Here is an 18869-nt window from a genome sequence, read left to right as displayed (position 1 = left end):
AATTGAAGAAATAGTTAATTAAATTTCAATTTGAATCTAACAAACATCAAACTAACAAATATTCACTTAAACAATAATACAAACATGAAATGAATATGAAAACAACTAATTAAACTTCTATTTTAAAAACTGAAAATTAATTTAACAAACAACACATGAACATGAACTAAAAATTAATTCAAACGATAAACAAAACAAACATTTGTTGATTTTAGATTCGAAAATATCAAAACAAAATACGGACAAAATAAAACTCAAAAACTACTAACCGGATCGAAAGACGAACAACGACCAAACAAACAACGAACTTGACGAAAAACCCTCGACCTTTGCCGGACTTTAACCGGACTGCCTTGCGTCGTCAACAACAGTACAATGGTGAGCAACCAAACGGCAAACTCATGGGGTCATCGATGGCAGTACGCAGCAGCGAAGGAGACGACGTGAAGCAGTAGCAGTCCGAAGCAGCGAGCAGCAGCACGGCGCGGACAGCCATGGACGACGACATGGTCGACGCCGAAGCTCGTCCATGGCTGGACGTAGTAGATGGAAGAAGAAGATGGAACGCAGCAACGACAGTGGCAGCAGCTGTCCGTCGAGGGGGACGACGGGGAGAAGAAGAAACATCGGCAGAAACAGCGATGGGGAGGTTGACGATGAAGCAGCTGCGACCGGAGTGTTTGGTCGTAAGGTTTGAGCTGGTCGACGAGCAAAACGCAGCAACAACGTTGCTCGTCAATGGCGGACGGTGGAGGGGTCTGGTTTTCCGGCACTTGGACTGATCATTTGGAGGATGGTTGCCGGGCAGCCATGGTTGGGAGGGAGGTGAGCTTGAGGAAGAAGAAGAAGATAGGAGAGGGGGGGGGATGGTTTAGACTTTTTAGGGTTTTCTTCCTTTAATTTTTGCTTTTTTTTTGTAAAATGTAAGACAAAGGGGTTTGGGTCTTTTGGGTTATGGACTGGGTCGACCCAGTTCGAAATGGACTGGGTCGTAGGGAAGATTGGGCCATTTTTTGGGCCTATGGCTTGAAATTGAAGAAGAGGCCCAATTCCGACTTTCTTTATATTTTCGCTCTCTTTTCTTCTTTTATTTTTCTAAAACTAAATTATAAAAATACTTAAACTATTATTAAGAACTAAATTAAGTTATAAAAGCGCAAATTAACTCCCAATAACAATTAACGCACAATTAAGTATTAATTAAGCATAAAATTGTATATTTGGATATTAAATGCTAAAAATGCAAACGATGCCTATTTTTGTAATTTTTAATTTTTGTAAAACAAATTTAATTACTAACAATTGTAGAATTAAATCCTACATGCAAAATGCGACATATTTTTGTATTTTTTGTTAATTTAGCAAATAAACACGTATAGACAAATACAAATAATTATTCAAAATATCACAAAATATCACAAAATATCACAAAATTGCACACCAAAGAAAAATCATTTTATTTTTGAATTTTTTTTGGGAGTAATTCTCATATTGGGCAAAAATCATGTGCTTACACACATTTCACATTGCGTCCATTAATCAAGTCAAAAGAGACACAACAAAACAATGTTGATATTTATATGATTCTGAAATGAGGATTGAATTCTTCAGTAAAATTGATGAGCACCAATTAATAGGCAGGCGAGAAGCTTCTCCCCTGCTCAACCAACAAATAATGTAAATACTCTATCATATAAGACAACAACAACAACAAGCGTACTTAACAAGTGGAATGGCCATAGACTGGAAGGAAAAGTTAGAATTAGCAGAAGAGTAATGGCAATTGTAAATGCAGTGTAACACTCCTCAAATTTATAAAAATTTCAAGATACGCTAATTATAGAACTGAATTATTATTATTACTATTATTTTATCTTGCCTATAGTGAAATATATATATATATATATATATATATATATATATATATATATATATATATATATATATATATATATGTGTGTGTGTGTGTGTGTGTATGTATACACTTAAATAATTGGATATACAATTAGGGAATTATTAATAATTTTAATATCAGTAATATTTAAAAGTGGGTATCATTAATTATTAGTTAAGGCAAAACAAAACAAAAGGACAAAAATAATAAAACAAAAAAAAATGCTTAAAGCCTTGGAAAGGGTAAGAAACGTGTGTCATTCAAAAAGCAAAGGCTTAAAGCCTTAAAGCAATACAAAACTAATGTTTTGTTTATTCACGCCAGGCATAGGAAACAGTTAAAGCCTTACGAACAGAGGCAGCCAGGAATTGCACACGCACAGAAATTTTTTAGGGTTCATTATAACTCACTTATTCTTGAACTCAGGTACATAAAATTTCCTATTGTCAATTATCCTAAAGTAGTAACAGGTAAGAATTGAATAGTTAATTCCCTTTTTCCTCTATATCAACAGTAAATTCCATGTTTAGGTGTGAAACTTTAAAATTGATTAAAATGCACTGGTTATTGTAGAATCGATTGTTTGGCGGGTATAAATTGGACTGGGGTCTACGTATTGGCTCAAGGAGTTTTGAGGTGAGTTGATATAACCCTTTACTAAAGTGGTTTGACTCACAAAAGCACGCACACAAGGTGTTTGATGAATTGCATACAAGAGTTAATATATACTTAATTGGAGTAGTAAGTGCCTATTAGCTTAGAATTATTTTCTAGCTAAAGTTAGATGATTAGTTGGATTTATGTGCATAAATTTTAGATTTTTATGTTATTCTTATATGCCATCTTCATGTTGAAAATTCATGAAGGATCAAGAATCTTTATAAATACTTTTGAATGTTTATTCCATTCTTATGCCATGCCTTATATTTAAGGATACCAATGTGAGTATGTATAAAAGATTTAGACTTGCAAAGTCACAAGAAGAAGTTTTAGAAAGAAAAGATTTTTGGGAGTATCCTTTATTCTGAGAAGGGGTCATCGTCTAGGCCTAGGGTCCTGACAAAGGCGTTGACTTCCTGAAACTACTTGTGCCAAAGTAGGGAGCACACGAGCCGAGGGTTTCTTTGCTGAGAATTTACTTATCCATGCTAAGGTATGAGACATGAGCGCTGAGATCCATAAAGCGAGTGGCACCTCGTGGATTTGGCCTATTCGATCAGGTTGGCATCGAACCCGTGCCGATCACACGGTGACTGAGACATAATTAAGTCAGGATAGTTGGAACTCCCAAAGTATAAAGTGAAGTATATTTTTTTAAGAAAGAAAAAGAAAAGAATTTCTTTTAGAATATTCAAAAACTGCTATTATGCAATTATTTAGAATTATTCTTATAAGCTTTATGTTTTACATGCATTTAGAACCTTTGCTCATAATGTATATGTTATTAAAGTTTCGCCCCCTATTATTGAGACTCACTGAGTACAATGGATAGTACTGATGTTCTCTTTTGGGAACCTACGTTAGTTTGCGGTACAATGTAGGAACCGGATTTGCAGGCGAGCAGGCTACGAGTTAGGACTTCCTTCCTTTCTAGTGCTATTGTTGAGCTCCACTTTTGTTCGTGGAGTATTCCTTAGAGTCATTTTTATTTAGCTATTTCTTTGTTTACTTAGAGAACTGGCCAGAAAATCTCATGTCCTGAGCAGTGCGTCAGTTTATCAGTAGAGGCTTTATAGACCTAGTCGTTGAGTTAAGATTCAGATGTTTTTGATAATAACTTAGTAGTATTTCATTGGTTACTATGAATAAAGTTTTGGAGTTGATTTATGTAAATGTTTAAATTAATCAAAAGTATTTGGTTAGAGTATTGCCTTGTTACATATAAAGTTTGGAGTTATAATAGATTTGATAAGCAAAGATGGTTCGCTCAGTCATGTTTAGTAATCAAGTGTCAGTCCCGGCTTGTTCAGAAAATGGGTCATGATAAACTTGGTATCAGAGCCACAGGTTTATGGAGTCCTAGGGGTCTATGAAGTCGTATTGGTAGAGTCTTGTTTATGTGTATGAAGCGCGCCATACTTATAAACATGACGCTACAAGCATTTAGGAAAAGTCTCTTTTTTTTCATACTTTAGATCGTGCAACAGAATCTACCTCTAAGAAATTATCTAATTTATTCGTTGCTCCAAAACTCGCAGAAATGGCTCGTACTCGCAACTCTGACACCGATACTCAGGATGTTGCTCAAGAAACTATTGCTACTATTGTGGCTCAAGGTAGAACTAAGAAGGCTTTGACTCAGAAAAGGAGGGGAAAATCCACAAAGGGAGTCCAAATACCCCGGGTTGAACGAGAAGAAGGGGTGGAGCATGATGATCCAGTACCTCAGGATCTAGTACCGCCCCTAACAGCAGCCCCGGCTTAGGCAACTATATCTCCCGAGGTGGGTCAAATGTTTAATGCTGTCAACAATGCTATGGAGATGTTTAAAGCCTTTATGGCCAACCAGAACAAGAGAAGAGAAGAGATTCCACCTCAATCAAATAGACAGAGCAATTCTGAGTCCTCAAGAGTGAATGAATTTTTAAAGTTAAGTCCTCCAGTGTTCCATGGTTCTATAGTTGATGACGATCCGATGTTGTGGCTGGAGGGTGTAAAGAAAGCCCTCCGAGTGATGAAAGCATTTAATGATGAAGCTGTGGAGCTAGCTGCTTACCAGCTTAGAGATGTGGCCGGTGTTTGGTTTGAGATGTGGGAAAAGGAAAGAGATGAAGATGATGGTCCGCCTACTTGGGAAGAATTTGAAGAGGCCTTCATGGCTAACTTTATCCCATAAGAGGATAGGAAAGCTAATGCAACAGAGTTCGAACAGCTCAAGCAAGGGAATAAAAGTGTGCAAGAGTACTACATGGAATTCATAAGGTTAGCTAAGCATGCTCCTCACATGGTGAAGACTGAAAAAGCAAAGATTCACAGGTTTATTGGCGGTTTAGCTTACCACATTAAGGATACAACATCAGCTGCAGCAGTAGGGATGGAAGCCTTCTCCTCTGTTGTGGGATTTTCCAAGCACTTAGAGAAAGACAGACAACTAAGGAGAGAATAAAAAGAGCATAACAAGAAAGCCCGGACAACGGGCAAGTTTAATGGTACATCCAGCGGAGGTGGAAGGGATTCCTCTAATAAGGAGTCATTAGCACCAGCTCAGTCCAGTCATCAGTCAGGTGGTGGGCCTTCCTTCAGACGTACTCAGAGTTATGGAAATTAGTCTCGCCAGAATCAGAATTTTAGGACATCATCCTCACATAGCCAGAATCATGTTGAGCAAAATTCACACCAGCAAATTCTTTGTGGAACATATAAGTGGCAGCATTCAGGTCAGTGCAAGCTCGGGTTTCATGGTTGCTACCATTGTGGAGACATTGGTCATATAAAGTCCAACTGCCCAAAGTTGCGACGTAATTTCAGTGGTGAATAAACTCGTCCTTCTAGTCCTCAGCTACTGCAGTTGCACCCCCTCAGGCTCGTGGTTCTCATAATCAGACCGAGTATGGAGCAGGCAGAGGTGCAAACCGAGTTACTCAGGGAGGGGGACAACCCCGTTTGTTTGCTACACTTGATCGTCAGAGTGCAAAAGCATTTGCAGAAGTTATTATAGGTATACTTTTAGTCTACTCACATAATGCTTATGCCATAATAGATCCAGGTTCAACGTTTTCATATGTGACTCCATACTTTGTAATTAACCTCGGACTAGAACCTGAACAACTTAGTGAGCCGTTCCTAGTATCTACTCTAGTTGGCGAGTCAGCAAAAGTCACCAGAGTCTATAAAGGTTGTATAGTTTCGGTCCAAGGTCGCAACACCAAAGCCGATCTCATAGAGTTAGAAATGGTGGATTTTGATGTGATCATGGGTATGGACTGGTTGTCTTCCTGCTATGCGATGTTAGATTGTCATGCCAATATAGTCAGGTTCCAATTTCCAAATGAAGAAGTCTTAGAGTGGAAAGGTAGTTCAGCATCGCTTGAAGGTAAGTTTATTTCTTATCTTAAGGCACAACGAATGATAGGTAAGGGGTGTCTCGCCTATTTGGCTCACATCATTAATCCAGAATTAGAACCACCAACTCTTCAGTCTGTGCCAGTTGTTAGAGAATTTCCAGAAGTTTTACCAGATGACCTTCCCGGTCTTCCTCCCGAAAGAATCATAGACTTCGACATTGATCTCATGTCAGGCACTCAACCCATATCTATACCTCCTTATAAGATGGCTCCAGCAGAACTTAATGAGTTGAGAGAACAGTTGAAAGACCTTCTTGACAAGGGTTTCATCAGACCGTGTGTTTCACCGTGGGGTGCCCCGGTCCTGTTTGTCAAGAAGAAAGATGGGTCTATTAGAATGTGTGTCAATTATCAGCAGTTGAATAAAGTTACCATTAAGAACAAGTACCCACTGCCAAGAACTGATGATTTATTTGATCAACTTCAGGGTGCCAAGTACTTTTCAAAATAGACTTGAGGTCGGGTACCATCAATTGAGAATCAGAGAAGAAGATATATCTAAAACAGCCTTTAGGACTCACTACAGGCACTATGAATTTCTAGTAATGTCCTTTGGGTTGAAAAAAGCTCTAGCTGCATTCATGGACCTCATGAACAGAGTTTTCAAGCCATTCCCGGATACCTTTATTATCGTGTTTATAGACGATATTTTGGTATACTCTAAGAGCAAGGAAGAACATACAGAACACCTTAGAATAGCCTTGCAAACCTTGAAGGAGAATGAGCTTTATGCCAAGTTTTCAAAATGTGAGTTCTGGTTGCAGTCAGTAGCATTCTTAGGCCACGTGGTATCTAGTGAAGGAATAAAAGTAGACCCTCAAAAGACAGAAGCAGTCAAGAACTGGCCTAGGCCGACAATGCCAACCGAAATCAGGAGCTTCTTGGGATTAGCTGGCTACTATAGAAGGTTTGTAGAGGGGTTTTTGTCACTTGCAGCTCCATTAACTAAGTTGAATCAGAAAGCAGTTAAGTTCCAATGGTCAGACGCTTGTGAGCAGAGTTTTCAAGAGTTAAAGAAGAGGTTGACTACTACACCTGTGTTAACCTTGCCGACAGGTTTGGGTGGGTTCACAGTGTATTGTGATGCCTCCAGAGTGGGCCTTGGTTGTATTCTTATGCAAAATGAAAAAGTTATTGTTTATGCTTCCAGGTAGTTAAAGAATCATGAAAAGAACTACCCCACACACGACTTTGAGCTTGAAGGAATGGTGTTTGCATTAAAAATATGGCAAGCATTCTGAAGTGTTTACAGATCACAAAAGTCTCCAGTATATTTTCAAGCAAAAAGAACTAAATTTGAGACAAAGAAGGTGGCTCAAGCTATTGAAAGATTATGACATCAATATCCTTTATCACCCGGGCAAAGCTAATGTGGTAGCAGATGCACTTAGTAGGAAGTCAATAGGTGTCTTGGCCCATCTTGGTGTACAAAGGCAATCTTTGGGTCGAGAAATTCAAAAACTAGCCAATGATGGAATTAGATTGGATGAGACCGAAGAAGGAGATAGAACTGCTTATGCCTTAGCACAATCCTCCCTTGTTGCGCATGTTAAGGCTAAGCAAGATGAAGATCCGTACTTAGTGAAATTAAAAGAAGGAGTCAGAAACAAAGAAATCACTGCTTTCATTCTAGGAAGTGACAGAGTTTTGAAGTTGAATGATCGGTTATGTGTGCCTGATGTAGATGGTCTTAGGAAGGCCATAATGGAGGAAGCTCACAGTTCGAGGTACTCTATTCACCCAGGTGCTACCAAAATGTATCTAGATTTGAAAGAGTTATATTGGTGGAAAGGCATGAAGAAACAAGTAGCAGATCATGTGGCTAAATGTTTAAATTGCCAGCAAGTCAAAGCCGAGCATCAGAGGCCTGGTGGCCTAGCTCAAGACATAGAGATACCACAGTGGAAGTGGGAGATGATTAATATGGATTTTGTAGTAGGTCTACCTCGAACATACCGTAAACATGATTCAATTTGGGTTATTGTAAACCAACTGACAAAGTCCACACATTTCCTACCAGTAAAGACGACAGACTCCGCAGAGCAGTATGCGTAGTTGTACATAAAAAAATAGTCTGATTGCATGGTACTCCAGTTTCAATCATATCTGACAGAGGCCCTCAGTTCACGACACATTTTTGGAAGGCATTTCAGAAAAGATTAGGTACCAAGGTCAATTTAAGCACCGCTTTTCATCCACAGACCGATGGCCAGGCAGAAAGGACCATTCAGACTCTCCAAGATATGCTGCGTGCGTGTGTTATAGATTTTGGAGGTAATTGGGATGATCACTTGCCACTTATAGAATTTGCTTACAATAACAGCTATCAGGCCAGCATTGGTATGGCTCCTTATGAAGCGTTGTATGGGCGGAGATGTAGGTCTCCAGTGGGTTGGTTTGAACCAGCAGAGGTGCCGTTGATTGGTCCAAAATTTGTTTGTGAGGCCTTGGAGAAAGTTCATCTAATTAGAGAAAGACTTAAAGTGGCTTAGAGTCGTCAAAAGTCTTATTCTGATAAGAGGCATCGTGAGTTAGAGTTCATGGTTGATGATAAGGTGTTTCTGAAAGTTTCACCAATGAAAGGAGTTATGAGATTTGGTAAGAAAGGGAAACTTAGCCCTAGATTTATCGGACCTTATGAAATTCTAGAAAGGAAAGGAAACGTGGCTTATAAGCCAGCGCTACCAGTTGAGTTATCCTCTGTTCATGTTGTCTTTCATGTGTCTATGCTTAGAAAGTACATTCATGATGAGTCGCATAAAATACCTGCCGATACCATAGAAATTAAAGAAGGTTTGACTTATAAAGAGGTACCTATAGAAATTCTCGATAGACAAGTAATGAAGTTGAGAACAAAAGATATAGCATCGGTAAAAATTTTGTGGAGTAATCATGATTCAAAAGAAGCTACGTGGGAGGTCGAGGAAGATATGAGGAAGAAGTATCCTTATTTATTTGAGTAACAAGGTATGTAAACCTAGGTTTGGCTTGACATTTATATTTCATTTATTAAATACAAGTTAGCAAGTGTTTATGTCCTTCCTAGATTATATTTAGTTGTTGTAGTGATTTAGTTTATGCCAGAGTATATTTAATTCATTAAAGTAATTTTTATATTTAATTCATTAAAGTGATTTACTTTTGCGAAAGTGTTGTGCTTTAGATTCTTGTTAGTTATTGTGGTACCTCCTTGCCGGAGTGTGAGTAATTAATTAATGAGTTGTGTATGGTGCCTATGAATGGCTTGTTATGGTATATTTGGTTGTTGGTGGTGTAGTTGTGGTATTTGTGACAGGGATAGTTTTTGGATAGTCCAATTTACAAGGGAAACTCTGCCAATTTTTTTGAAATTTAGGGAGTTAGCCAAAATTTTGAGTCCCTTGGAAAAGTGAGTAGTGGTAGGAAAACTTAAGAGGTTCAGAACCTAAAGAATGATTGTTAGCTTAAGAATAAGGCCCTAGAAACATTCGAGGACGAATGTTTTTAAGGAGGGGAGATTGTAACACTCCTCAAATTTATAAAAGTTTCAAGATACGCTAATTATAGAACTGAATTATTATTATTACTATTATTTTATCTTGCCTACAGTGAAATATATATATATATATATATATATATATATATATATATATATATATATATATATATATATATATATATATATATATATATATATGCGTGTGTGTGTGTGTGTATACACTTAAATAATTGGATATACAATTAGGGGAATATTAATAATTTTAATATCAGTAATATTTAAAAGTGGGTATCATTAATTATTAGTTAAGGCAAAACAAAACAAAAAGACAAAAATAATAAAACAAAACAAAAAAAGGCTTAAAGCCTTGGAAAGGGTAAGAAACGTGTGTCATTCAAAAAGCAAAGGCTTAAAGCCTTAAAGCAATACAGAACTAATGTTCTGTTTATTCACGCCAGGCATAGAAAACGTTTAAAGCCTTACGAACAGAGGCAGCCAGGAATTGCTCACGCATGAAAAAATTCTACGGTTCATTATAACTCACTTATTCTTGAACTCAGGTATATAAAATTTCCTATTGTCAATTATCCTAAAGTAGTAACAGGTAAGAATTGAATGGTTAATTCCCTTCTTCCTCTATATCAACAGTAAATTTCATGTTTAGGTGTGAAACTTTAAAATTGATTAAAATGCACTGGTTGTTGTAGAATCGATTGTTTGACGGGTATAAATTGGACTGGGGTCTACGTATTGGCTCAAGGAGTTTTGAGATGAGTTGATATAACCCTTTACTAAAGTGGTTTAACTCACAAAAGCACACACACAAGGTATTTGATGAATTGCATAAAAGAGTTAATATATACTTAATTGGAGTAGTAAGTGCCTATTAGCTTAGAATTATTTTCTAGCTAAAGTTTAGATGATTATTTGGATTTATGTGCATAAATTTTAGATTTTTATGTTATTCTTATATGCCATCTTCATGTTGAAAATTCATGAAGGATCAAGAATCTTTATAAATACTTTTGAATGTTTATTCCATTCTTATGCCATGCCTTACATTTAAGGATACCAATGTGAGTATGTATAAAAGATTTAGACTTACAAAGTCACAAGAAGAAGTTTTCGAAAGAAAAGATTTTTCGGAGTATCCTTTATTCTGAGAAGGGGTCATCGTCCAGGCCTAGGGTCCTGACCAAGGCGTTGACTTCCTGAAACTACTTGTGCCAAAGTAGGGAGCACACGAGCTGAGGGTCTCGTTGCTGAGAATTTACTTAGCCATGCTAAGGTATGAGACATGAGCACTGAGAACCATAAAGTGAGTGGCACCTCGTGGATTGGGCCTATTCGAGCAGGTTGGGATCGAACCCGTGCCGATCACACGGTGACTGAGACAGAATTAAGTCAGGATAGTTGGAACTCCCAAAGTATAAAGTGAAGTATATTTTTTTAAGAAAGAAAAAGAAAAGAATTTCTTTTAGAATATTCAAAAACTGCTATTATGCAATTATTTAGAATTATTCTTATAAGCTTTATGTTTTACATGCATTTAGAACCTTTGCTCATAATGTATATGTTATTAAAGTTTCGCCCCCTGTTGTTGAGACTCACTTGAGTAAAATGGATGGTACTGACATTCTCTTTTGGGAACCTACGTTGGTCTGCGGTACAACGTAGTAACCGGATTTGCAGGCGAGAAGGCTACGAGTTAGGACTTCCTTCCCTTCCATTGCTATTGGTGAGCTCCGCTTTTGTTCGTGGAGTATTCCTTAGAGTCATTTTTATTTAGCTATTTCTTTGTTTACTTAGAGAACTGGCCAGGAATCTCATGTCCTGAGCAGTGCGTCAGTTTATCAGTAGAGGCTTCATAGACATAGTCGTTGGTTTAAGATTCAGATGTTTTTGATAATAACTTAGCAGTATTTCATTGGTTACTATGAATAAAGTTTTGGAGTTGATTTATGTAAATGTTTAAATTAATCAAAAGTATTTGGTTAGAGTATTACCTTGTTGCATATAAAGTTTGGAGTTATAATAGATTTGATAAGCAGAGATAGTTCGCTCGGTCATGTTTAATAATCAAGTGTCGGTCCCAGCTTGTTCAGAAAATGGGTCGTGACATGCAGCGTCGACGTCGATATCAGAAAATGAAAAAGAATCAAGCTTTAACAGAATTCTGTTTTCTGGTGAAGCAGCCTAGGAATGTACTGTTTGATAGGCAGTGGAATTTAGTGGATATGGGCTCAGCTGCTGTGGTTGTTGCTATGCATTTGCTCTATCAATTTGCATCCTTTTAACTTTAATTAGGCTGCTATTGGAATTGCATTTGGCTTATACATAGACTTTTGGGTATTACTCTTTCTTTTCACAGAAACTTGTCTCATAGAAGTTTCAAAATTCCCAAATAGTTAGAATACATTTTTACCTATACATAAAGGCATAACAACGCAAAAGAAAATAATAATCTATATAGATTTGAACTGCAACATATATCAGTAACATGATTCACAATTAAAATATTTATGATACACAACTAAATCCCTCAACCCCCACGCCAACTGTTACTTTTTTACCACCAAATCTTTTACCGGTACTCTCCTACTAAATAACAAAAAGACAAATCCCTAATTTTTTTTATTTTCCTTATACCAGATTATACTCATCGTCTCCAAACTCTTCAACCAACCAAACATCCATTCTATTTTCTCTAGAAGTTCAAGCATTAGTACATCCAAGGAAGGCGTGTATTTTGTTTAAACTATCTTACAAAACATAACACATAAGCAAATTCGTTCACTATACCCCATTTAATTCCAATTCCAATTTCATCACCAGGTTAGTTCACTTTAGATTTGCTCCTCCAATATTCATATCTTCTACTTATATCATATTCTTTTTCATGAATATTCCCTTTTACATGTTATTTTGATATATTTTACTCTTTCAAAATTTTATAGCAGATTAAATGGAATTGGTATCTGCTACTGGTAAGGAATTTAGTGCGTCAGTGAATATTCCGTTAGAGATTACCCTACTACAGCAGCTTTTGCCAGTTTTAGCTCGGCAAGAAAGGATGTTAAAAATAAAATTGAAGAGATTTTCATCAACAATACAATGTAACCGAAAGAACGAGGAATTAAGTGTAATCAGAAATTGTAGATTCAAGTTTGCGAGACTAAAGCGAAAAGTTTCATTAGTTGAAAAGAAGTACAAGTATCACCCAAGAAAGAAAATAGTTCTGTTTCTATACTTGGTGAGAAAATTCACAAAATTTATGAAGTTAATCAACTTCGAAGGGAGACATGTGCTGCCTCAAAAAAAATGGTATGTTGTTCTTTACCAAGCTTTATTCCTTAACAATAGTGCCAAATTTGTTACTTTCAATTTTTGTTGATGTGAGAAAATAGAAAAATCGCATCACAATCTAAGTATAGCATGCTTATATTGATATCACAAAATTTAAACTTGACAGGTCATTATGCAACAACTTGGAATTTTGCCCCCCCTACGTACACATGCCAATATTGTGGTGCTATTTTATGGTATGAAGAACGAACAAGAAAAACTACACAGACATCACACCCTAAATTCTTATTGTATTGTTCGGAAGGCTGTGTACGGCTACCGTTACTGACTGAACCACCACCCTATCTCAAATATCTTTTGGGAATAGATTCTGGACAACTAGGTATCAACTTTCGAAAAAATATCAGGGCTTATAACTCGATGTTCGCATTCACATCTATAGGGGGCGAATTGATGGATCTATTAATCGTTCGAAGGGGCCGTATGTTTTCAGGATGAGCGGTCAGAATTACCATCACATAGGCTCTTTGCTACCAGAAATTGGGAAGAAGCCACCGTTTGCTCAGCTTTATATATACGACACTGAAAATGAGATAAGTAACAGAATGAGTTGGCTGTTGCAAGAAGATATTGATCCCAAGGTTGTTCATGAATTATCTCAAATGTTAGATGAGCATAACATTTTGGTAAAAACATTTAGGATGGCTAGGGATAGATATAGAGAGCATCCAGAATCTGTGTTCCATCTACATCTACTATCTGATAGGACAAGAGATGGTCAACAATACAATATACCCACAACCTCTGAAGTTGCAGGATTAATCGTTGGTGATCTTACTGAAGAAAACTTCAAACGAGATGTTATTGTAGAACATCGGAAAAAGGGACTTCAAAGAATCACAGATTTACACCCAAGTTTCATGTCTATGACATACCCATTAATACACCCATATGGCGAAGACAGATATAGACTAGGAATCTTTTGGCAGACGTAAACAACAAAAATTCCAAGCGAGAAAAATTAACAATGAGACAATTCTATTGTTTCAGGATACAATAAAGACTTAATGAGGGACAAACTCTTCTACTAGCAGGCAGACAATTGCAGCAGTATATCGTTGACGATTACATGCATGGCAATAGAAGAAGAAAGATTCCGCTATATCCGAAATAATAAAAAAAAACTCAGAGTTGATCTTTCCGCTGGATTAATGGATGTTGTTCTTAGAGGTGATTTTGATTGTTCAATGGTAGAAAAAACTATTATAGTACCTTCATCACACGCTGGGGGACCCCGATATAGGGCACAAAATTATCAAGATGCCATGGCAATTTGTAGGTGGGCTGGATATCTGGATTTTTTCCTTACTTTCACTTGCAACCCAAAGTGGCCAGAAATAAATGAAATGCTCCGCTTAAGTAACCAAGAGGGCGATGATAGTCGAGTTGACATCATATGCAGAGTTTTTCAAATAAAATTGTTCCAGCTAATGCAAGATTTGAAAAAGTAACAACCCTTTGGGAAAATAATCGCCTGTAAGTTCCTCCTCATTACATACTCATTGCAGGCATCACTCATCTATCAATAAATTAGCACGAAATGAGTATTAGTAATATGTCTTTTTTGCAGTTAAATCTGTATCATGAAAACAAATTTTATTTTATCCTAAAGGATTTATGTTTTTAGACATTTCATTATGATTAAACCTCCCCTTGCATATATCATATCAATGAGAACCAAAATTCTGAAATGTTACATATAAAATGTTATCAAAAATATATAATCGTAAAATTTAAGTCGTTAAATGAAAAGTGATTTTTTTTTTATAATGAATGAATATTGATCCTATTAAATCTGACGAGTTATGTATTTTTTTTAGAAGCCAATAGCACTGTTGATTCATCTTGACATTGTTAACAATAATTCTTCACTCCAAATATATGACATATATTCTTCTTTGGGAAAATAATTGGAAAAGGCAAAGATTAAAATATATGTAATACCCTAAAAGAAAAGAAAAAAAGAAACATGACCATATCTTTTCCAGAAAATCCAAAAAAATGGATATGAAATTTGTGTAAATTTAGTAACTTAAGATTCTTGTTGTTAAAGGATTTATTTGTTTTTTTTTATGTGCAAAATAATTTTGATAATTAAGAAAGTGATTGTCACATATTAGCAAATTAATTAATTTTATTAAAGCAACTTAGAACAATATGTCGATCTGGTAAATAAAGTAAAATGAAAATAAATAAATAACAAACAATTCAATAATTTGGTAACATCATAAAAGTAAGAGCAAATGGCGAATATATTAATGTGAAACAACAATACATCAAATGTTGCTATCTGGTGAAAGAACAAACAAAAGGTGGAACTACTAATTGCCATATAAATGTACAATTAATGTTGAAGGAACTAAAAAATTTCCTACCACTCCAAGTTAGTTCTTGAAATCCAACATCATACATTTGAAATAATATTTTTGTACTTTAATGCAGGATAGTTATTTGAATTTAAAGGGCAAAAAAGTTATTCTAATGTTTCGACAATATCTTTGAATCCTTATTAATTTTGCATGTTGTCTTTAAAAAATATTTTTAATTTGTTAAATATATGTCTCCTTATTAAAATTGATGTACTGTAAGACATCTAAAATCTTTTAGAACTTTGAAAAGCCAAACTTAAAATTGTGAAACTGCAAAAGGTTAACTTTAGAAAAACGAATAGTTAGACACATCCAATATGAGGTAATAAATTCTATTAACATTTAATAGTAGATTTTAAGATATTATTTATTATAATTTTGTGTTTACATTCTTGTCCAAAAATATTTACAATATTGTTTAATAGAAGGGCGGGCAATAGTGTCATTCAACTTTATAAGGATATTTTGGTATTTTAACTTTTCACTTGAGATGTTCCCGCTTATACTATAGTATGATGATGATATATAGTCATCTTTGACCTTAATAATATGTTTGTTTACTTTTATCTTTAATTTGTTTGCTTTATCCTTCTCAAGTACGAAAAAATGTATTCTCAATAGATACACAATAAAAAACAAAATTAAGGTTTGATTTAGTTAACAGAATTATAAGTCTTCGTAATAAACTATTAATAGGAATTTAAAAGTACTACTTTGATGAATATTTAAAAAGAAAGTCAGCTTTATGTTTTGAATAAATGATGGTATGATTATTAATTTACTTCCATCCTAACTATCACCATATACCATTAATTCTGTAGGTCTATATACAATTGAATTTTAGAAAAGAGGACTGCCTCACGCACATATACTGCTTTTCCTGCATCCCATATTAAAGAGTCCCTCCATAGACCATATTGATAAATTAATAGCAGCAGAAATACCTGATCTGGAGATTGATCCTGATGGTTATAATGCCGTCAAGAACTTCATGATGCACAGACCCTGTGGAGAACTCAATCGCCATTGCCCATGTATGAAGCAAGAAAAGTGTACCAAGCATTTTCCAAAAAAATTCAACGATCGAACAACTTTTGATGCAGATGGATTTCCAATTTATAAGAGAAGGAACACAGATACTCAGGTCAATAGAAATGGTGTCTTATTAGACAACAGATATGTCGTACCTTACAATAGGAATTTGATCGTCAAATTTGATGCACATATAAATGTTGAGCTATGCAATTACTCAAGGTCGGTGAAGTACCTATTCAAATATGTCAATAAAGGATCCGATAGAGCAACGACAACTGTAGAATGTACAAATACCGGTGTAGAAATTAATGAGATTAAAAGATATCTAGACTGCAGATACATATCAGCTACAGAAGCTTGCTGGAGGATCTTTAAATTTGGCATACATCATAGAGAGCCAGCAGTTGAGCGATTGCCATTTCATTTAGAGGGACAAAATTCAAAAATATTCGAAGAAGAAAGGCGAGTAGAAAGTGTTCTTAGTACACCTGACATTGAAGTAACAAAATTCACGAAATGGTTTGAGGCAAACAAAAAATACACTGAGGCACGAGAGCTCACATATTCTGATTTTCCTACACATTTTGTCTGGAATTCAAGAGACAAAACTTGGACCAAAAGGAGAAATGGCAATGTAGTTGGTAGAATTTACTTTGCACATCCTACAAGTGGAGAACGTTTTTACATGAGAATGCTGCTTAATTTTGTCAAAGGATGCACTTCATTTGAAAGCATTAGAAGAATAAATGGAGTAACGCATGACAATTATAAAGATTCATGCTACACTTTAGGATTACTAAAAGATGATAAAGAGTGGAATGATTGCTTGGCTGAGGCTGCACTTTGGGCAATAGAAAACGAGTTGAGAAATCTCTTTGTGATGATATTTATTCACTGTCAGGTAACTGATTGTAGAAAAATTTGGAAGCCCAACTTTGAGATTTTATCAGAAGATATAATATCATTACAGAGAAAGAGATTTCGATTGAAAGATTTACAGTTGACAAAAAAACAACTTGAAGCATATACATTATTTGAGATTGAAAGCATCCTATTGAAGATGGGAAAAAGTTTGAAAGACATAGATGGAATGCCACTCCCAGATTCAGCTTTACTAATATGTCGGAAATCGTCTTATCAACGAGGAGCTAGAGTATGACAAAGATGCTCTAAAGATAGTGCATGACCAATCATTCGCTCCGTTAAATGCTTGCCAAAAGTCAGCGTATGAAGCAATAATAAATTCAGTTGAGAAGGAAGAAGGCCGTTCATTTTTTATAAGTGGACATGGTGGTACTAGGAAGACATTTCTATGGAATACAATAATAGCCAAGATAAGATCATACTCAAGAATATTTCTCCCTGTTGCTACTTCTGGAATAGCTGCTTTGTTATTACCAAATGGTAGGACAGCTCATTCACGGTTTCATATTCCTTTGGATGTTAGCTCAGAGTCAACTTGTGAAATAAAACAAGGCAGTCAATTAGCTGAACTTCTCTTGAAAACTTCCTTGATCATTTGGGATGAAGCGCCAATGGAAAATAAATTTTGTTTTGAAGCCTTAGACAAAACCTTGAGAGATATCCTCCGAGTGAGGTATGAAAATAGTTCTGACAAACCATTTGGAGGCCTTACAATTGTATTTGGTGGTGATTTCCGTCAAATACTACCAGTAATTCCAAAGGGTACACGAGCTGATATTGTTGATGCGTCACTAAACTCCTCTTACTTGTGGCCATTTTTCACAATTTATGAGTTGAAGCAAAATATGCGTCTCTATAGTGGAATAGTAAGTGATTCTGAGGCTGCTAAAATATCGACTTTCGACAAATGGTTGCTACAAATTGGAGATGGCTCATTTTACGATGATATTAATAAGGAGCTTATTAAATTACCTCCTTATGTATGTATCAAACCATCCAACGATCCAATCGGATCAATTGTCGAGGCAGTTTACCCATCCCTATTACAGAAGTACAATGACCCAACATATTTGTAAGAAAGAGCAATACTAACGTGTCACGACCCCAACCCCGGTCATGATGGTGCCCAACATACTTCTAGGCAAGCCCGACCATTCAACAACATTATCCCGAATTCTTATTCAGATTATAGATAAATATCACAGAGAATTTACTAAGTCATTTCATTCAAGTGTATAATTAATAATAAAATCTGCGGAAGTTCAATTAAAATACCACACCATAGCCCAACAGAATCCGGTGTCACGAATATGAGCCTCTAATACAGAATATCCACCTATTACAAGTCTGTCTAGGAAAAATACGGAATAAAAGATAGAGATAGAGGGGAGAGATCAAGGCTGCGAACGCCATGCAGCTACCTCAATACTCCCGGATACTGCTGTTCAGCTAAACAAATCCTCACTCAGCCTGTGGTGTACCTGGATCTGCACGCAAGGTGCAGGGAGTAATGTGAGTACTCCGACCCAGTGAGTAATAAACATAAATAAAGGCTGAGAATAAGAAATCATGGAAAAATACAAAGTAAACTATAACTGGCAGTTTAGAACAACAAATAGTGAAACAACAAGTCAATTAAGTCAGAGTACCAAATACTAAGACAGGTATAACAGATAAAAATAAATGCATGAGTGCAATACAATACATATGATGGTACACTCTAGTACCCACTGCGGCGT

At 35.9% G+C, this 18869-nt stretch overlaps 1 protein-coding gene across 1 annotated transcript; it reads left to right on the top strand.

Annotated features, from left to right (window-relative positions):
- Positions 1-6503: 6503 nt before the first annotated feature.
- LOC104216980 (uncharacterized) lies at positions 6504-18206 on the top strand. The gene is made up of 5 exons (XM_070172806.1): positions 6504-7014; positions 7211-7645; positions 13265-13608; positions 16016-17359; positions 17427-18206. Exons 1-5 carry the CDS (start codon positions 6504-6506, stop codon positions 18204-18206), a joined length of 3414 nt encoding a protein of 1137 aa, XP_070028907.1.
- The last annotated feature ends 663 nt before the right edge of the window (positions 18207-18869 follow it).

This window comes from Nicotiana sylvestris, chromosome 4, assembly GCF_000393655.2.
Source record: "Nicotiana sylvestris chromosome 4, ASM39365v2, whole genome shotgun sequence".
NCBI lineage: Eukaryota > Viridiplantae > Streptophyta > Magnoliopsida > Solanales > Solanaceae > Nicotiana > Nicotiana sylvestris.
The sequence above is the reverse complement of the archived record's forward strand: the minus strand, read 5'-3'. Positions and strand labels throughout refer to the sequence as shown.

Bases quoted from the DNA above. Each gene is read 5' to 3' on its own strand.
- LOC104216980 (XM_070172806.1), top strand. From the start codon at position 6,504: ATGTCCTTTGGGTTGAAAAAAGCTCTAGCTGCATTCATGGACCTCATG. The intron at 7,646-13,264 runs GTCTTAGGAAGG...ACCATCACATAG, and splicing joins ATGTGTGCCTGATGTAGATG to GCTCTTTGCTACCAGAAATT. The intron at 13,609-16,015 runs GTAGAACATCGG...ATTGAATTTTAG, and splicing joins ACTTCAAACGAGATGTTATT to AAAAGAGGACTGCCTCACGC.